Source organism: Pleurodeles waltl, chromosome 4_1, assembly GCF_031143425.1.
Source record: "Pleurodeles waltl isolate 20211129_DDA chromosome 4_1, aPleWal1.hap1.20221129, whole genome shotgun sequence".
NCBI classification, from domain to species: Eukaryota; Metazoa; Chordata; class Amphibia; order Caudata; family Salamandridae; genus Pleurodeles; species Pleurodeles waltl.
The window spans coordinates 537,818,922-537,840,901 of NC_090442.1; the positions used below are offsets into that span (position 1 = coordinate 537,818,922).

At 41.9% G+C, this 21,980-nt stretch overlaps 1 protein-coding gene across 3 annotated transcripts in view; it reads left to right on the forward strand.

Moving 5' to 3' along the window:
- CTTNBP2 (cortactin binding protein 2) overlaps nt 1–21,980 on the forward strand; it is a 670,870-nt gene that overhangs the window by 321,160 nt on the left and 327,730 nt on the right. For all 3 annotated transcript variants that reach the window (XM_069228906.1, XM_069228905.1, XM_069228907.1), the window contains 2 exons: nt 4,141–4,258; nt 5,550–5,825. In XM_069228906.1, coding sequence (XP_069085007.1) covers nt 4,141–4,258; nt 5,550–5,825 — 394 coding nt within the window. The remainder of the gene's footprint in view (nt 1–4,140; nt 4,259–5,549; nt 5,826–21,980) is intronic.

Genomic DNA, 21,980 nt, shown 5'->3' on the forward strand with positions numbered 1-21,980 from the left:
GCGGAACTGTGGGCAGCCAGGCACTTTGACGCAGTAGCCTCCTCTTGGGATACCATATTAAAGGCGGTTGATGAGATTTATGACACTACCCTTCCACGGTTCCCTAGCTACATGCTGTTGGGGCTTCCAAACCCACAGACTTACCCTCTTAGAACTTTGGCCAGTAGGGCTATCACATTACTGCTCGGAGCACCTAAACAACTACTTATAGCACGCTGGGGTACTGAAGTGATCCCCACTCACACGGCCTGGCTCCATAAACTGTGGGACATAATGAGTCTGGAGAGGCTCATCGTAGCGGCTACTGCCCCCCTGCCCACTTTTGATAAAACATGGGGGCCCTGTGTTGCCTACTTCTCCGACAAATTCAGGGAGCTGACATGCCCACGGCATCTGCACGTCCTTCGCCTGACTGCACCAGGCACACGGCTGACTACAGCAAAAACTACATAGAATGCATGGGTTCACTAAGGGTGATAATTATGATCTGAAATGTGGTCATCAAAATTAGAGATGCAACAATGTTTGTCTGTTTGTACGTTCTCTATTCTACTGTTATATTTACCTCCACCGGCCAGTGGTTGTAGGTGGTGCTGTTGTACACTGCTAAAGCCTTAATGATAACAATAAAAAGATTTAACACCTAAAATACAGCAGATATTACAGATATCTCCCTGACATTGTTTGTCATTTACTGTGCATTAGGCTTAAAAGATTAAACGTGGCTTTTTTTCTCAGGTGGCATTGGAACACCACAGGGGTTCATGTAGATCCCTTGTTTAATGCATATTTCAGACTTACATTTTCATGTGAAAGTGCTACCAAAATCACCTTTAACAATAGATCTGAAAATATCTGACAATGATCAAAGTGACTGCACTTACCTGCAACCTCAGAATTATCCTAGGAAAAACCCTCTTGATTGGCCCATTGACAGCTAATGAAGCAAAATACATCTTTTACATTTAAATAAAGTGATGCACTCCATTCTTACTTACGTGTATCACAATACTCTCAGTTCTGTGGCTATTTCGCCACATATGAGAATGTTAATAATAAGTACAGAATCCTACACTTGGCACAACATGTAGATCAACATGTAGATCACGCTGTTGTTCTATCCTTAAATAAGAGTAATTGCTAAAAATAATTATCTGCTCTCCTAGATATATGGAACTAAGTCCCCATTATTTCTCAAATTGGTTGTTCCATGGACCAGTGGTTCAGAACTTCCTTCAACTGTAACTGGTAAACTCTTACCATTTAAAAATGAACTACCTTCTTAAAACTCATGCAGGGCAGACCGGACACTTGTATGGCATTGGAATGAAGTAATTAAGGGCAAGTTTTGCAATTGAGTTGTTTTAAATTGGTATTCCACTTATTAATTTTGATGGTCTCTACCGCATCTTGAAGCTAATTTCAAGTATTTGACACGTTAGGCCAGCAAATGTGGTCAGGACTTTGAGGGGTAAAGACTACTCTATTGATAGGTTAGGCTTTCTGCAAATAGTGTGGATGAGCATATTCATCCTTCGCAGGAATCAATGTTCATCAAGGTCAATGGATCTGTGGACCCTGCATAGGATGTGGTAGAACCACTAACAAAATTTCAATACAAACCAATTACATAGTATGACCAATGTGGCCATACAAGGAAATCTCCAGTCAATAAATAAAGTGAAGGGGTTTTATTACAAACTTAAGCTCAAAGTGACGGAGAAAAGTCGCAAGTCAAAGTTATAAAGTGATAGGATCACCAAGGGTTGCCAAAGGTGACAAAATATGTTCAGGTGAACTAACATTAATAAAACTAAGCATTCCATAAAGAGAGTACAAAATATCAACAAGATTATTTGAGATACAGAAATCATGTGTTGATCAGGTTTGGCAAGCATCAAATTAATTTAATATCAGCATAGTTGTAACTTAGCTGGGCACGAGGAAACCCTAGTCTGACAAATCAGGGAAGAACATGTGCGGAATGGAACACGTGTGAGCAAAAGACAAAAAGAGCAAAAGTATAATCTTTGGCATCAAGCTACTAGCTAAGGTAGGCAAAAGACAGGTAAAAAGGGAAAGCGTCAGCATGTCAGAAGCTTGATCAAGAGTCTTCTGTAGAGATTAAGAAAAGAATCTCTAAGTCTCCGCAGGGCATCTCAGTTGGGCAAAGGAGAGAGGAACCTACCTTTCCAAGGGGCTCAGGTTCTTATCATCGACAGGGTGCTCATCAATCTGACTAAAGTCCAATTTGTCAATGACATATTAAAGTTCATATGACAATCTAATTCGCTCTGACAGTCCACATTACATTGAAGGGGCATCATCCAATAGAAATCAATAACACGATTCCAATACATTCTATTAGTCTAGAGCAGCGGTTTTCAAACGTTTTCATGCCGTGCCCCCAACACCCCCCTCCTTACCCCATGGACAAAAATATTCTTGCCATCCCTCGGGATTTTTCACAATTATTCTGTTAAGTTGGCAATGTTTGAATATGTCTAGACTTATTTAAACATTGCAGCTAAGTCCTGTTGCCTTTTTAAAAATGCAATATTTTTGTTCTACTTTAAAGAAAGCACTGTTATATGCATAATGCTTCTTTTGGGCAGAGCAGCCCCCCCTCTCCCCCCCTACCCCCCCCCTCTCTGGGATTACTTGAGGTCCCCAGCCCCCAGTTTGAAGAGCCCCTGTTCTAGAGTCTAAATTATAACATATCAGTTTAATTCTTCAAACATTTACTTTAATCCTGATACCATCAGGGGTTCTAACATCAGTCTAAACAAATGCACATTTAAAGTATTTCTCAGTGCATCTTCTACGTTCAAACCATTAGTATTTTGATTAACATGATAAGCTGTCACATATAGATGACTTCTGTGACATGAGGGACAGCATTAAAGTTTCTGCTATATCAAGTGAATTTGTAATCCTATTTGGCCTCTGACATTAGTCAGACTTGAAATATTTAAGAGCTACAATACAGGAGATGTTGGGGAATCTCTGACAATGATTGTTTAAACATTAGCCTTTAGAAAATGTATTTCAAAACACATTAGGCTAGGAACATTGTTCAAAATTTAGCAGATTTAAAGATTGTTTTACAAATGTGGGCTAGCCTCTGAAAACAGTTGTCTCTGGTTCAGTTTCTAAAATGTACTACAATTACCAACAGCAACAAGGAGCACACTAGTTAAGTGCAGTGCATGCTTTTCTGCTGCCATTCTGCATTGCAAATGTCAGCCTAAAGACGTCCTGTTTCCTCTGTAGTTGAGAAGCAGGCAGAGCCTGCCTGTGATTCTTCTTACTAATTGTTTTTGGTTTAACTGCCCTGAAGCCCGATTCCATTCAACAGGGGTGGCATGGTGTGCAAAAGAATTAAACCCAGGTCTTTGACAGGGGGTGAATGTTTGATTGGTTCCGCATTCCGTTCATCAGTTGTGTTAGTTTGCTTTTGTTGCCATAAGTGCGCTGGTTATGTCCAGACGTGGGTCCCGGGCTCATTATGCCACTGGATTCAAGCTAGCCTGGCTGATGAAGGGTGATACCCTGAAACCGGTCCGAGGATGCTTGTTTCCGGTCCAGGGAGGGCCTGACCTGGCAGTTTGGGCTGGACTGTTCCTATATGGAACAGGGTCAAGACCGATTTGTATATGGCTGGGGCCAAACTGGCGTGGCATGGTGAGCAAAAGAACTGATGGATTAAACCCAGATCTGTGACTGGGGTGAATGTTTGATTGGTTCCGCATATTCTGTCCATCATTTGTGTTTGTTTGCATATTCCCTTCAAAGCACCCCCACACATCACACATTGAAGCATTGCATGAAGTAAAGCATGCCTGTGATTACTCAAGATTATCTCTTGGACTGTAGATGCAGCAGATTGTAGTCCAAGCTTTCACATAGATGTTTGAAACTAATATGCATAGTTTCAAATAAAACAACTTAACTCAACCTCTCAGTTATTTCTTGATTCTGAAGTGAACTCCCATTGACAAAGGTCTGCAGAAATGGAGTGATTCAAGCCACTAAACAGACTTGCATTGTTCTCCAGCTCTGAATTATTTAAATGTGTTGTCTAAGAGTTAAAGCTTAAGTCCTACTACCATATCACTCATAAAGATGTACTTTTTCCAGGACTGTCTCGGAATTCTCTGCAATCATCATGGACTGGAGATTGAAAAGAAAGATAAGTGCAATAGGACAGTACATGATGTGGCCACTGATGACTGCAAACAGCTTCTAGAGAATCTGAGTGAGTGTCAAGTTCAGTGTTTACGATTGGGTTGTGGAAGTCTAAAAAGGAGTTATTGAACTGTTGATTGAATTTATAGATTATTTTGAAAAGCCAAAGCTCAGATGGGTGTTGTGGCCACAAACTAATGACCAAGTACCACTACAATGTATTGACTGATATTATTTCCAGAAATTAAAAAAAACATGATTTTCCTAAGAAAAGCTGTAAACTGGCATTCTAAAAACAATATATGTGGTCTCATTGTTTCTTCAGTCTGCAAATGCTTCTGATGGTTTAAGGTACATCTATATTTTGTGTGTATTTAAAGGGTTCCAATATTAATCTACAGTAAATCGTACTTTGGTGATCCTCCTGCTATAAGAGGCAGCACTCAAGATGGGCCTGACACAATCAACTTATCTTTTACTTGAGCTTATCATTTGACTATTCAGCCTAAGCCAAAGACTGATAGGCAAGTTGCCCTGCTCAGAGGGCACTTTATTGATGGATTAATAGAGTCTGGTACAGACAATAGATGTGCACTTTACGCTTGTGGTTAATGACAAATGAGACCAAAAATTAAGAATTCAGCATACGGATGTGTTCCCAGAATTATCAGGCCTTTTACAATGTATTCCGTTCAACTTTTACAATCACACATCAGTTTTTGGAATGATGATAATCTGTTTTAAGATATATGAAACAGAAAGCAGAGTGTCAGGGAGTCGCTGAGTAATGGGCCATAAGTAATGTCTGTATTTCCTCATGTCGTGGCAGGAGGGCTCCCTTTCTGATAAATGATCAGTGTTGACACATTCATGCTTTTAGGGAGTCCATGCTACCACTAGCATGGTGGCGATCATGTATTTGATTGCATTTTTAAAATATTCTGAAAATATCTGCAATGTTTGAATTGTATAAAATATATTCAGAGCTACCAATGTTATTGGATAATTATGAGAAAGTATATTTGTCATTCAGAGCACCCAATGTTTTTTTTTTTTCTAGAGGGCAGGAGCTTTATATTCTCGAACTTTATTCCCAGCTAATATTGCCTTCTGCATTTCCATTATTCTAGCTCCTAAATTTAGTCAATTATATTTCATGGATTTCTGTTCATTTGCTGCATGTGTTCTTTATAGCTAGCTGCTTAATTAGTATGGAAAATGTTTTACATCGTGCAGCACCTGCAACATTTAAGATACATATCTCAACTCCTGTATAATGGTCAGCTAATGTATAAAAATGTCTTTGCTTCATAGATACAACTCTTTGTGCGTTAAAAAGATGGTTTGTTTTGTCCTTGCAGATGTTCTTAAAGTGCATTTAAGTATTTCAGTTGAAGAGAAAACCCACATGTTCTGCGGTACTGATTACAGTGAGAGTGAAAACATGATTTGTGCTCTGAGTATCCGCAAACAGACGACATGGGAAGACTTTTCTGAAGCTGTGACTCGGGCGATTATGAATCATTTTCAGGAAATTGTGTCCAATGAATGGGGGAGTACAGAAGAACAACTATGCTACAATGAAGCAGAATCCAGCATGGGGCTGACCATGAACAGCATTTCTTCAGTCAAACTAGGTACTCCAACTACTCCACCCATCCTTTTAGGACACAGTCCAGGATGTTGTAACTCTTATTTGGGTATTGTAAATGTAAACCGAACTCATATATTCAGAAGATGTCTACTGTAAGAGCGGACAGAACACCGTACAGTTAGATGATGTCTAAAATCAGTCACACTCATTTTGGTGCGTAGCCAATAGTGGTATAATGCATGACAAAAGTATCGAGAAACAAAGGCACCTCATGAAGCTGAAGACCAGCATGGCACCATTCAACTCCAAACATTACAGCACGCACGGTCATTTTCTTTTGTGGCATTTAGAGCATACAACTATCCTGTAGACGTTTAGGAGGTCCTCACGTGTCTGAATACAACTGACTTACCCCCCAGTATGGCGGTATTCATATTTCCCCTGGGTGAAATTCCTGTAAAATTCCAAGTTTCTGAGCTAGTAATGGGAAATACGATGGGAATCAGTTCTGTTCAGTTTTCCATGCGCTCATCTGACCATATACTTCCTGCAGAAACGTGCAAATAAAACAGTTGAGCTGTACAGGCCACCTGGCTATTACACTGTAAACACATTGCAATGGAATTTGAGTTACTGTAACTCTGATAATGAGGTCCATACTAGATTTCAACATTTCCTTCCTTCAGGAACTGGCAATTTATCTTTATTTTTCAACTAAAGCTTTTATACCTTAGTTTAGATTGATATCAGGCATTGATGTGCTTTACCTTGAAAGTAAAAGACAACAAGCATGTTAACTGAAATCCCATACGAGTGATGGCCATCACAATAAACTTCACTCAGCGCAAAAAGTACAGGAGAGTAAAGTACTTCTCCATGTGGTGTGCTGTCATATACTTCAGACTCCAGGAGTCGATCCCAAAAACATTGCATCATTATAGCAATGGAAATTCTACTTACATTAGGAAAAGGCATGTATTAATCATTATAAATCCAGATGCACACTTTAGTTTCTTTACTTTTTTATCTAAAAACCTTTACAAACAATCCAAATGAAACCTAGAAACAAGCAACAAATTAAACACTAAGGGCCTGATTATGAGTTGGGCGGTTGAACCGCCACAACTCCAAAAACGGCAGTGGTGAGGCAGCCGTCAAGCTGGAGTCCTCACCATCGCCATATTGCGATGTTTCCATTGGGCTGACCTGCGGAAGTCGTCATATTATGACATTTCCACTGGTCAGCTCGGTGCAAACAGTGCAGCGGCACTGGCCTCAGCTCCCACACTGTGTACTCCGAGGGTGCTGGCAGGGAGGCCCCCAGCATTGCCTTTCCACCAGCCAAAAGGCTGGCAGAAAGGGAAGTTGTGATCAGCACAGTGGTGATTAACTTGGCACTGGAGGACATATTCACCTGTCTTGATCCCAGAGCTATCTCCCGATTATAGCAGAATAGCTTCATACAATTGTACAACCTGTGTCATGCATTAGTGGCAGCCAGTGCTATTACAAGCTACTCTGAAATCTGCATGCTTAACTGAGTGCGAGGCAGAAATTACATTAAGGTGAAACAGTACTAAAAGAACAATATGGCAATAATCTCAATAAGGCCCTAATTATGAGTTGCTTGGTACTGGTTCTGCTACAGTGAGATAACACCCCACCAGTACAGTGCGGGTAATAGTCAAACCCCACAGAATGTGAACTAAGTTTGTGGTCTAGGTTTTGCTTGGTAGAAATCTACGCAGAAATCCCCGATCTGAGGAGGTGGTGAATGTGAGAAAAGGAACCTGTGCAGGAAGGGCAAAGTGTTCTCCACCTGGAATGGGCCAGTTATGATCAGGCATATTGGTACTCCACATTGCCTGACATGCAATCAGGCTGTGTTCCCATTTTCAGGTCCTTCTAGGAGTGCTATACAGCTTGTTACTAATGCATATTGGGTCAAGTTCCTCTAATGGGGTCCGGGGATTCCTCTTTGTTACCTCTTCTTTTCTTTCTTGTCCATTAATTATAAGAACAGGAAGAAGAGTCATAAACATCTGTACTAGTTTCTTGAACTGAAACAAAGGAAAACCCAATTGTCTCATTAACACCAGAGAAAAAGTGGTTTTACTTGGGGAAAATTCTTTGGTCACACTCTGATGGTCTTTAGTCCCTTAGATTATACACAACTTTCAATTTCTCAAAAAAGGTGAGTTGCAGACTTTCAAATTAGAACTGGGATTTCATATTGTCCTTAATATTTTATTATTCTAAAGTCAGTGGGACACCATGGACAATATCATATAATTTGTCTCTCTTATCAATTCAGGGAAATGTACTAAGTATCTACCAAATATAGAGAGAGCCATTGAACAATATTCAGAATATTTTTTGTATTTATCATGTTGCTTACCTTTAGAATTTAGCTCTAATCCTGGGTTTGGTACTTGACTAGACCACTACGTGAATCTGGTCAAATTACTTCATTTTCATCTGTATCAAATTTTTCGTATTTGTAGAATAACCATGAAGAAATATGCAACATTTGCTACCTTGCAAGTTTTCAATTACTCAGTTCTACTCTGTTACATGATGTTTGTGATGCAATCTAATAGTATGGAATTAAATCTGCTCTATAGCAAATGCCTAAAATAAATTGACAATTAGGACATTGGTCATGATACTCAATACTCGTATGTTTAATATTGATTTAAGTCTTTTATTTCAGAAAAGTTATTGTGTTTTGCAGTCTAGGGAAGGTCAATTACCCCTATCATAATTGAGTGTTAGGTATTGTATTATTTCTGTGATACCTAAAACTTTAATTTAGATGCCTCCACACATTTAATTCAAATGATGACAGTCTATCAATATATAGAATTATAAATGTGTTACTGTGAATAACAAGAATGTAATTTACGGAAGAGTTCTGAGTGGCATTAAATAGAAAGTGTGGTGAATAACATCCCTATTATTTATATTTTATCCATGTTTTATGCTATGTGCCCCCTAATTCATCTTCCATGCTTCCAACATGTATTCAGACACATAGGAGTAATTAGGGTACCCTAAGCAACACGTTTTAAATTGGAAAATAAATCTGGCATCCTGCCACCCACCTTTTCTACCCTGGTGATACCCTCCCCCTCCGCTAACTTAAAAACTGGTCTCCAGCCACTCAACTCCACTAGACTCCGCAATTGATCCCTCATAGTCTAAAGCCACATTTTCCTCTCCCACTCTGAGTGGGTGTCTGTGCCGTGGTGACAGGGGCTTTGTGACATCTGCTTGTAAATGGGGCTTCATCTCCCTTGTCAGCACAGGTCTGCAGAGACCAGTGCTGACAAGGGAGAAAATGGTTGGCACAGGAACAGCACCACCTGTGTTCTTTCATCTCTCTCAGGTCTATGGAGACCTGGGAGAGGTGTGGAAGGCTGTGAGACTGCCAACCGCTATTCCTCCACTGTGCTCAGGGATCTCGAAACCCAGAAATAGTGGAGGAACAAAAGGGAAGCAAGTGCTTTCTCTGGGTAAAGTTGCAACAGTTTTCTAACCATTTGAGTAAACTACTGTTGCACCATCACAGCAGTAGATAACCAGGTTGAGTTCCGGTTATTCATGCTAAGTGTTTTGAGGGTAAGCTATGTACAACAAAGCCAATACCGTATAAACAAAGAAGTATTTTGTATAGCTGAGCTCTTGAGGGTGGAAGATCACCACACCTACAGATATGGAGAGAGACATGAATGTTAGCAATCCATTCTTAGCACTAAATATATCCCTCAGTGCCACTAAAATGGACTTGTCTTTTCTCAACAGGATGAGTGCACAACTATTTAAATTCTTATGCATGAACTGTTGTAGAGGGCACATTATACCTAGCAGCATGTGTAGACTTGGGCCTCTCATACTGGGAGTTCGTGGAGTTCTACGTTTAATGATCCACACGTTATAAAAATCTGAATGAAATTATGTCAGGGTGCTATGACAAGGAGATACACCTTAAGTAATTTATTAAAATGTATGTCTAATGGAGGATTTCCCAGAAATCCCAAGTTCTGAAGTTCGAATGAGATTTGTTTGAGATAATGCTCTAAACCTGTCCTTGGAAATGAATTTGATGATCTAGACATCACACTTAATATGTCTTTGTGCAATTGGTCTAAATCATCTCCCTCAATGCATTGTTCTGTTTTCCCCATATAGGAGAACATAAAGTGCCTCAATCAAATATGTGCTGACTAGAATTACTGAATGTTTTAGATACTTACAGCACACTGGGATCACTAATTCAGGATGTTTTCTTTTTAAGATTAACTAGAAAACAAATGGATTTATTTTCCTTCTATCAAATCATTTGTCTGTACCCATACATAAAACTAATAAGAAAATAATAATTTAAAACAAACATAATACAAAGATGTTACTTATATAGTACTTTTTACATACACTTAACAAATGTAGGTTGAAATACAATTGGGGGTAATCGCATGATGTAGTGTTTGGAAGATACAACAAAGGTAGATTCAAAATTGATAAACTGTGCTGTTTTATTTTATGTAAGTTGATTTACGGAATAAAAAGAAAATGGTGGTAGGTAGAGTGCTTGAATTAATGTCAGCCTCTGGTCATTTCTCAAGATGCATTCCAGTCCATTGTGTTGCCCAGCGTACCGCAGTAGATTAAGACTAGCCATGTGCAAATGACTTGCATATGCTCTAATCTATATATATATATATATATATATATATATATATATATCCCTTCTTCGGGAAATGCCAACTGATGCCTATTTACCAACAAATACTTTTATATTGTCGTTTAGATCATCGCTTCCCAAACGTTTAGAACCCCAACTTAATTTATAGAATGACAAGTTTTTTGTGACCCTCCCTAACTTTAATGGACATGAGGTGGGGAAATTCTTTATCATAATAACAGCAGTCACTTGTGAATATCATGACCATGACTACACCCTTTAATACTGGATTGCAGCCAAGATATTGATCTGCGCATACAAGGGGCAAATGGTGAACTGCACTGGAGCTGGAACACTTTCAAAAGAGGGGCTAAAATCATAAAGCTTCTAAACAATCTTGATACAAGTGTTGATACAAATGATTTTTAGCAACTTTGGGAAACCCCATCTGAAGCAAAGTATGGGATAAGGCCTCATATCCATTTTGTGTTTAAATAGGGCCCAGTGGTGCATTTGGTGCTATAAATTTTACAGTTTGCTATAGTGTGAACACAGCCCAGGAGCACTCCACATGAGCGCCAGATTACATTACTCAAAGTAAAAATAAATTTTAGTACAAGCACAGTAGATTAAGTGATTTGCTCCGAAACATAGGATGTTGAGCCGATGCCAGACTTCGAACCTGGTTCCCTAGATCCAAAGTTGGCAACTGCGGCCATTAGGCCACACTTATATTTCTCAGGTTATGTGTGAAAGTCGTACACCAGTGGCAAGGTTGTGTATGATTAAGTATAGTGAGCACATTCTCTATTAAGAAGGTTCACCAGGAGTCATGCTTGGGAATATTTGCAAGGGTCTGTTTTAAAAGTGGACTTATGGGCATTGTTCTGCACCACTGCCCCTTGTCTTTAATCAATTTTTGCAGGTACATAGTTTGATGATTTAAGCATAAATTAATCAATGTTGGCATACAAAGAAATTAAGAAAAAACAAGGATAGCATATTCCTGGTTAGAGAAAAGTCAATACTGTATATATAGATCCAATATACATTAGTGCATTACTATTTCCCAGGTAGGCAAAGCTGAGGCCCTTTATCATAAGAGTGGATCCCTACTTGTTCCCCAGATACCCTTGAACTTCTGTGTTGCTCTGATTCATTGAGCATACACTTGTTCCTTGTATTGTACGAGTTTCATTTTACACTCCCAAGTCTCATATTGTGGCAGTAATGGTGACTTCCACGCCTGTAGTATTAATGATTTGGCAATCAAGGAAGCAATGAAAATAATTAAAATGGATCGATAAGCTAATATGGCTAGAAATGGGATCTGGGACAAGAAAAACATGGACTTCAGAGCTAATCCACTGAAATATTCTCTCTCAGTATTCCGCTAGCTTTGGACATGTAAAGCATAGATGTAGCCAATCCCCCTGATTACGCCTACAGCGCGGGCAACACCCAGAAGCTGCAGGAAATGCTTTCTTGATTCGGGCTGGAGTGTAATAGAGCATTTTTTACATTTGCGCCCATTAGCGCCCTGTGAGCTAGATTTACGTTTGTAGAGGAATCATAATATTCTATCTTAAATCCTGTCACCACTTCGACCTTTGTTAAAAAAACGGGGGATAATTCTTGATGAAGACTGCAGGCTCAGAATATGATACCAATTGTCTGTGCCCCACTGACTTTTCTCATAGAAAGCCTGGTCAATTGTGGAAGCAGACTGGTTTACTATCTTCTTGACCATCTGCAAAAAGTGTTGAATTTGAAGATAGGAAAATCTAACATATTCTAGAATAAATGCCTCGCCAGCTTGACATTGAATCCATGTTTTAGTTTGGTCACCTAATATAAAATCGAAAAACCTGAAAAAGCCTGACTGTTCCCACTTTCTAATATGGCTCGGGCTCAGCTTAAGGCCCAACATCTCTGAATCACAAGAGGAAAATTGGCTGTTGAAAACTAGGGACTTGATATTTCCGTTTGAATTGCAAAACCCTAAATCAAACTGCGATCAGCATTTTATACCTAGTACATTTGGGAAGTCGTGGTATTTTGAGAGGATGAGGAAGCTGGATACTGCTTTCTGCTAACATTCACTTAAGATAAAAGTTGAAGTCTTACTTGTATGATAAGGCAGCTCTTATAGCCCAATCAAAAAAAGTGGCCTCATAATTTTTCCTGAAATGGGGTAAGGCTAGTCCACCTTCATCTACCGCTATGGATAGGGTATCAAGCTGTGTGCAAGGTTTTTTGTTTGCCCAGATAAACGGACAGAGCATCATATCTACATCCCTAAAAAGATTTATGAGGGAATTATGAGACACCTGCCCAATGATTGTCAAGTTTGCCATTTCTGCAAAAAGACCTTGAGCTTTTCTTATGGTAGACATAAAGTTAAGCTGGTAAAGGTCAGAAAAATTATGAGATACATAAATACCCAAATACCTAATTGGGTACGCGAGCTGAAATTGAGCCTGCATTGCAGAGGGAAGGAGAGTCAGTACAGTTGATCAAGAGAGCCTCCGACTTGGTATGGTTAATCTTATACCCACCCAAATCTGAAAAACCCTTAATCTTCGCCAAAGCCCTTTTTATGTTCTGGGACTTGGCTAAAAGGTAGAGAATCATATCGACGACAAACAATTGAAATTTGGGTGCTTGAGGTAAAGGTGCATGTATAGAAATATCTTGCCAAAGAGGGACTGCCAGGGGTTCGATTAAAAAGAGCGAACAGCACTGTTGAAAGCGGGCATCCCTGGAAGGGACCCCGACAGACTTGCAAAGTCACAGCTTTGCATATATTGACTAACATCTTGGCTTCGGCCTTAGAATATAGATTTCAAATTACCTGGATAAATTGCATGGGGAAATTGAACCTATCCAAGATGAAAACAGAACCTCCCATTGAACTAAATCAAATGCTTTCTCTGCATCAAGCATAATGATAGCAGCCCGGATATTATTTTGGGAAAAGTAGTCAATAGCCTGTACTAAGACCTTGGTATTAGTTGATATTAGTCTATCTGAAAGAAAGCCACACTGGCAGCCAAAATCTGTGTCAAGAGCTTGTAGACATGATTTAATAAACTGATCTGTGATAAGAGTCTGGTTTCTCGAGTGGCTTACCCTTTTTTATGAAGCTAACAGTGACAGCCCTTGTAAAATAAGCTGGTATCTCTGCTCCATTAAGAATATCATTAAAAAGAATGACCAAGAATTCAGCTATTTGACCTATCAATGCTTTGTAGACCTCGGCTGGCAGGTCCTCTTCACCACACACTATCCCGATCGGTGAAGCAAGAATCGCCTCTTGTACTAATGACAGTATAATGGGCATTATTAGTGAGGCCTGTGATTCCTCACCTAGAATTGTCAGCTCGATCTAACTTAAATATTGATTTATGTGTTCCACATTAGTAAGAAGCGTAGAAGTGTAAGGTCTTGAGTAAGGACAGGAAAGCCTCGTTGATGTCCTTTGGTGGTTTACTAAAATTCCCTAGCTCTCATCAAATAATGACGACAAAATTACTGTTAGACCTTTTATTTATGGACCAGGCCAGAAGCCTACCCACATGCTCATTCTCTTCATATTGTCACTGGAAGCTAGTGTGCTGGTTGAATATTTCTCAAGATAGATAATAATCCCTCAGTTTATCCTGGGCCTCCTTTAGTCTGAGGGCAGCCTCTGAATCATGGGTAGCCTGGTAGCTACTCCTGGAGGTCCGAAGCTTTCTCCCTTTCTAATTTGGATAAGTGAGCTTTATATGATAATGTTTCACCTCTTATAGAAGCTTTGCAGGCTTCCCAGATATCAAATGTGGAGGTGGACCCTTTATTGTTGTCAAAGAACATTGTGACCTATGCTTTAAGGATCTCAATCCACCCTTCATCTGCGAAAAGGGATTTGTCAAAGCTCCATCGTGGACAATCAACCCGTGCCCCTGGCATATCTAAATTCATCTGGGGAACTGAGTGATCGGAAAAAGGATTGGACAAAATACTCGAGCCACCCCTGGCCCATTGGAAAGAAGCTAAAATATAATCTATCCTGGGGCTGTATTATACCTTTAGAAAAAACAAGTACATTCTAACCCCAGGGGATGATCTACCCTCCAGATGTCTACTAACACTAAGTTGTGAATGAATTTGGCCAAAAATCGGGATGCTGTAGGTTTAATCTGTGACTTGTTCTTATGTGATGTATTGAGCTTGGTATCGGGTATAATATTAAAATCCCCCCCTACGACGAGCAAGCCAGGAAGTGTAATCAAAACATTATATAAGCCCTGAAAGGAGCTTGTTTCATCATCAATGGGACCATAAAAGCTAGCAAAGTGTATACACTGATTTAGAACTAGTGTACTAATTATAAGCCACCTTGCCTGTGGATCTTTATGAACCTAATAGACCTCCCCAGGAAATTCACAGATTACTAAAATGGCCACCCTACGAACAGCGACATTGGTAGATGCAAAAAAAAAAAGACTGAGAAATGAATTTGGGTAGTTTGGGAATTTTGCCCTCAAGTTTTAGATGAGTCTCCTGCAAAAGAAATATCTGAGATTGAGTTGACCTTCACCATTTAAGTATTGCATGTAATTTCACCTGGTTATTGGCCCCATTTAGGTTACATGAGACAACCTTTAAACTTCTTCCTACCCTTGCCTAGCATATTGTAATTGTGACTTGTGGGCATATAATACTGACCTCTCTACTCTGAATATGCCTACTCGATAATGCATCACATTTCCCCATAGTGGCTGCTCTAGTCTGGGCATTTGCTCTTAGAACCGCAGCGTCTTTCGCAACTACTGGCAAATGAGCACAGTAAATCCAAAAGCCATCCTTGCATATACCACCTGCTATTTTCCACCACCCTAATATACCAAACTCAGCCCCCCACCCTAATGTGCCAAACCCAATCCCCTCTCCCCTTCTTCCCTGGCAGCACAACCTGTCATGGGCTCAAACCCACTCTGGAGAGCTCCCTCCATTGGGAACCTGAACCCCCCCCCCATACCCTCCAACTCTTCCACCCCTCCCCCTGAAATGGAGTGCAGTGGTGCGGCACTCCTAAGTTGCTTCAAGGGAATATCAGCTCATAGGAGTGCATAAGCCGCTTGTTACTTCTGGCAGCTATTCCTGTCTGACATTCTGCATCAAGGACTAATTCAAAGATTAAGGATCCTTCTTTCTGATTGAGTGCAAGGAATCCCTAGGCTGCCCAACTAAGTGTAAAACATGAGTCTGTCCCTTAAAAAATTACTTTGAGCTTGGATTGTTGCGATTCACCAGCAGGCGCTCCTTGTCTTATCAAGTGGTCAATCATTCCTATAAATTCTCACCTACGCCGAGCAGTCTGGAAAGACATAACTGAAAAAAAACCTCAGAATAAAAAGTTGTCAGATGTTTTATAGCTTTTCATCCTAATAGCATGTGACAGAATGTTTTCTTTGATCCTAAAATCACCAAAGTTTACTAGAATCGTGTGTGGAAACTTCGAATTAGAAGATCTTGTAGCAGGGACCAGATAGGTACGCATGATAGTTAAATCAAAGATGCCAGAGGTCTTATCTGGTAGTACAAGCTTGAAAATAAGGTTGGAAATCACTTAATTAACCGGGGTCACAGCCTCATAGTCCTCGATAAACCTACAAATCTCAGATTGGAGCTTTTTTACCTATTTTCAGTTTCATCCAACTTGAGCTGGTGTTCTTCCAGTTCCACCTGAATCTTTCAAATTGCATTGTCATGCTTAGTAATGGAATCTTCAAGATCAGATACCCATTGCTGGACCTGGGAGATGTGGGAGGAAAGTTGAAGAATACTACCATTAATTTGCCCCAGATGCTCATTAGTTTCTTTACGGGCTTCTGCCTGTGTTGATTTCATATGGAGTAGTTCTTTTAAGATCTCAGTAAGCATTGCCTCAAGTGATGAAGACAGTGGGGGTGGACTTGGAGTGTCCACGCTCTGTGGTGAAGGCTGAGATATTAGAAACTGGACAGTTGATGCTACGGTGAGAACTTCCTGAGATGAGGAAAGAGACCACGGCTGTAAGGCGCTGTCAATATCTCGAATATCTTCAATAGCTTCAATACCCTCAGACTTGCGCATGACCCGAGAAGATGCCTCATTGGACCCCTCCGGAACATTTGTAGAAGTTAAACCATGATTGCTAACATGATGCTGATGTCACTGATATCCTAATTGCGGACACCTGAGACCTGGGGTGTGGTTTCAGAGGAGGCCCTCTCATATCCCTCAGACATTGCATTAGGAGCAGTAAACAAGGAATAGATTGATTTAATTTTTGCACTCACACATGATTGAGAATTCTTACTGTTTGTTTCCTCTATCCGACCGCCAAAGGGGAAGCTCTTATGTTCGAAGGGCTGGTACATTCAAGAGCTATTTGTGGCCTAGGATGATAACAGTTCATCTAGAGTCTGAAGTTGTAAGGACTCTAAAGGGGCATCAATAGACACGTTCTGTTCTAGCGCAGCTTGCTGTTGTGCAACTGCTGTAGGGTCATCAGGAGAGGCCTCCTTCTTTGAAGACATGTTGGATTCCTTGGTTGGTGTAGAAGGAGATTTGCGATTTTTATGGAATTAGGGGGGTTTTGCCACTAATCAAGATTTTATCAGTCCATCATGCGTGAGCTGCTTCATCCTTCTCCAAATAACTGCAGTGCCAAAGAACTGGTGGGGGGCTAGGGAAGGCCTGAGAGTCACAAGAGGGCAGCAAGCTGCATCTGTGGTATACAGACTGTAGGAAGTTGGCTCTGTATGTACTATTTCAAAGTAATAAATAGCATGCACAGAGTCCAAGGGTTCCCCTCAGAGGTAAGATAGTGGCAAAAAGAGATAATTCTAATGCTCTATTTTTTGGTAGTGTGGTCAAGCAGTAGGCTTATCAGAGGGTAGTGTTAAGCATTTGTTGTACATACACACAGGCAATAAATGAGGAACACACACTCAAAGACAATTCCAGGCCAATAGGTTTTTTTTATAGAAAAATATATTTTCTTAGTTTATTTTAAGAACCACAGGTTCAAGATTTACCCACAATACTTTAAATGAAAGGTATTTCACTCAGGTATCTTAGGAACTTTGAATCAACAAAATAGCGTGTACAGTTTTGGCAAAAATGGCAATAAGCTATTTTAAAACTAGACACAGTGCAAAATTCAACAGTTCCTGTGGGAGGTAAGTATTTGTTAGTTTTTCAGGTAAGTAAAGCACTTACAGGGTTCAAGTTTGGGTCCAAGGTAGCCCACTGTTGGGGGTTCAGAGCAACCCCAAAGTTACCACATCAGCAGCTCAGGGCCGGTCAGGTGCAGAGTTCAAAGTGGTGGCCAAAACTCATAGGTTTCAATGGAGAAGGGGTTGCCCCGGTTCCAGTCTGCCAGCAGGTAAGTACCCGCGACTTCGGAGGGCAGACCATGGGGCTTTTGTAGGGCACGGGGGACACAAGTCAGCACAAAAAGTACACCCTCAGCGGCACAGGGGCGGCCGGGTGCAGAGTGCAAACAGGCGTTGGGTTTGCAATTGGTTTCAATGGGAGACCCATGGGTCTCTTCAGCGAAGCAGGCAGGCAAGGGGGGGGGCTCCTCGTGGTAGCCACCACTGGACAAGGGAGAGGGCCACCTGGGGGTCGCTCCTGCACTGTAGGTCGGATCCTTCAGGTCCCGGGGGCTGCGGGTGCACTGTCTTTACCAGGCGTCGGGTTCTTTGAAGCAGGCAGTCGCGGTCAGGGGGAGCCTCGGGATTCCCTCTGCAGGCGTTGCGTTGAGGGCTCAGGGGGGTCAACTCTGGCTACTCACGGGCTCGCAGTCGCCGGAGAGTCCTCCCTGTAGTGTTGTTTCTCCGCAGGTTGAGCCGGGGGCGTCGGGTGCAGAGTGGAAAGTCTCACGCTTCCGGCGGGAAACGTGGAGTCCTTTAAAAGTTGTTTCTTTGTTGCAAGTTTTTGGTTTCTTTGGAACAGGGCCGCTGACCTCGGGAGTTCTTGGTCCTTTTAGATGCAGGATAGTCCTCTGAGGCTTCAGAGGTCGCTGGACCCTGGGGAACGCGTCGCTATTGCAGTTTTTCTTGAAGAGGGGAGACAGGCCGGTATGGCTGGGGCCAAAGCAGTTGGTGTCTCTGTCTTCTCTGCAGGGCTTCAGGTCAGCAGTCCTTCTTCGTCTTAGGTTGCAGGAATCGATCTTCCTCGGTTCTGGGGGTCCCTAAATACTCAATTTTGGGGTGTGTTTAGGTCTGGGGGGTTAGTAGCCAATGGCTACTAGCCCTGAGGGTGGCTACACCCTCTTTGTGCCTCCTCCCTATTGGCGGAATCCTCCATCTGCAAGATGGAGGATTTCTAAAAGTCAGTCACCTCAGCTCAGGACACCTTAGGGGTTGTCCTGACTGGCCAGTGACTCCTCCTTGTTTTTCTCATTATCTCCTCCGGCCTTGCCGCCAAAAGTGGGCCCGTGGCCGGAGGGGGCGGGCATCTCCAATAGATGGGATGCCTTGTGGCGCTGTAACAAAGGGGGTGAGCCTTTGAGGCTCACCGCCAGGTGTTACAGTTCATACAGGGGGATGTGAGAGGCACCTCCACCCAGTACAGGCTTTGTTACTAGCCACAGAGTGACAAAGGCACTCTCCCCATGTGGCCAGCAACATGTTTGGTGTGTGGCAGGCTGGTAAAACTAGTCAGCCCACACTGGAAGTCGGGTATGTTTTCAGGGGCCATCTCTAACATGCCCTCTGGGTGTATTTCACAATAAAATGTACACTGGCATCAGTGTGCATTTATTGTGCTGAGAAGTTTGATACCACACTTCCCAGTTTTCAGTGTAGCCATTATGGGGCTGTGGAGTTCGTGTTTGACAGACTCCCAGACCATATACTCTTATGGCTACCCTGCACTTACAATGTCTAAGGTTTTGCTTAGACACTGTAGGGGCATAGTGCTCATGCACCTATGCCATCACCTATGGTATAGTGCACCCTGCCTTAGGGCTGTAAGGCCTGCTAGAGGGGTGATTTATCTATGCCATAGGCAGTGTGAGGTTGGCATGGCACCCTGAGGGGAGTGCCATGTTGACTTAGTCATTTTCTCCCCACCAGCACACACAAGCTGGCATGCAGAGTGTCTGTGCTGAGTGAGGGGGTCCCCAGGGTGGCATAAGACATGCTGCAGCCCTTAGAGACCTTCCCTGGCATCAGGGCCCTCGGTACCAGGGGTACCAGTTATAGGGGACTTACCTGGATTGCAGTAGGGCGGCCTAATGACACCCCACTGGTTGCTTCAACCCCTTTTTTATGGGGTTATAACCGCCTTCGTCTTTCCATCTTCCTTTAGCATTCTCTTTTATTTGTTTTGTTTTTGTTTCTGCTTGCTCTTCTTCGCCTTTTCTTTTGCCCCTTTTGTCTTTTCTCTCTTTTTCTCCCCTTCCTCCTCCTTCATTCCTTTTCACTTCCTTCCTTTTTTTTTTAATGATTGAGCTTATGGGAGCACAATAATACAGACGCACTCACCGTGCCGTCTTCTGCATGCGTCTTACATATGTCCGGGGGCAAGAGGGATAGCTGTTTCCATGTTGGTTCCTGCTGCTCTGTCGGCCCCTGCCATTCTGTATTGCTTCACGCTAAGGCATCTGTGTCATCTGTGTTCACCGGCTTTGAGCCGATGCCGAAACCTCTGCAGATGTGAGCCCTGCAAATCACCGGCCGGATGCCACCATCGCCTGCTCTCCTCTTGCTGCAGCACTGCGGACGCCCGTCGCAACTCACCCTGCGGCCGTGTTGCTGGTCCCTGACGCAACTATTCACAGAGCGTAACGGTAGCACCAGGTGACCAATACTAACCTACGTTCAGCACCACTGCATGGGTGCTAATCATTCTAAATATTACTTATATATAGAACAGGACTTGGCGACAACAAAAATTGGTTTAGGACCCACTAGTGAGTCCAAACCCACAGTTTGGGAACACTGGTTTAGGCTGATTTCATGTATTTGTGTTGTCATCTCAATTAAAAAAATGCAGCAGCATTAAAAGAATTCAGCACACACGTTAAGGACACATTTCCTCTCAGGCAGGAACACAAGCAAACCCATACAGGTTTCTGTCTACTTTTACCTAATCAGTGAGGTACAGCTTGAGTCTGGTGCTGGAGAAAAAATGGGACCCACATCAGGGCATCTCTGTCATTCCTAGGGCACCTCACTTAAAAAAACTGAAAATGATAGAAAGCTTAAATTAATCTCACCCAAATGTGCTGCATTCCACTACATCTTTACTTTGCCACCATATCACACCACAGCTGATTTACTTATAGCAGGTCTTTATTTTAAGTGTAAACATGGGCACAAATGATTGACAGGAATGCTGCCAGAAGCAATTGCCATTGTCTGAGATTCATTCAAGCATTCCCTATAGAACCTTGTTATTTATTGCTTGTTCATATGCTAACAATGAAAGCTATGCGTAGACTGCAGTCGTGTCCTCTCTGTGCCTCTGACCTCAAGCTAAACCTCACTTACTATCCCAAAGATGACTGTAGCCACTCTGGGGTTGCTTGTATTTCTGTCTGAAGGAGACATGGTCTAACAGTTCCAGTTGGGCTGTTGCTATTGGAGGAAGACCATACTTAAATTGACAGGTCTCTGTCTAGAGTGGCATAGTAGGCAAAACATAATAGACAGTTTTGTGGCCCAGAGTGATTGCCAGAGTGATTGCCAGTGGCTCAAGTTATTTCAAGCATTCTTCCCTGAGGTCTCAAGCTATAACCCACTGATGAGGCCTAAGTAGGCTCTGACTGATCAGGGGTTGCTTGTCTTTCTGACTGCATTGGACCTGGCTTAGTAGTTTGGATCAAACTTCTCATGTTGGGGCAGGGCCAAAATTGATTTTCAGATAGCAGACCTCTGGGTAGAGTTGTATAGTGGATGAAAAAATGGGAAGTTTTGTAGCTCAGAGTGATTGCTAGTGGCTGAGATTAATTCAAGCATACCTTCGATCGCCTTGTTGGTGTGTGTTACCATCTTACACTAACCACAGACCAGCATTAAGCAATCTAGTCTTGGTCCTGCATTAGTAGGACCAGTCTTGTCCAAGCTACCAGGTGGGAAAACAAGCCTGGCCAGGAACATTTTAACCTTCAATGCTAGAAGCAGCATAAGTCCAGTGGAACAGTATTCAGAGGACTCATGTCTCGGCACACCGCTCATACTTCGGGCATCTCACTAAAAAAAGGTATTGGTGAAATATGTAATCTGTTGAAAGCTTCAATTTTATTTGTAAATGTGGCAATGATTGGGTGAGTTGTGGGGTTGGTAGAAGTGGTAGAAGTATAGAAATATAAAAAGCAAAACAAACGAAAGCAATGAGGGTCAAAAGGAACTACAGGAAAATTAAGTTAAAGGAGGAGAGAGAAAAGAGATGCTCCCTTCCGAAGAAGACAAAGGGGGATGATATGGAAGATGAAAATAGAAGTGGGATAGGGGAATGTGTCCTGTTATC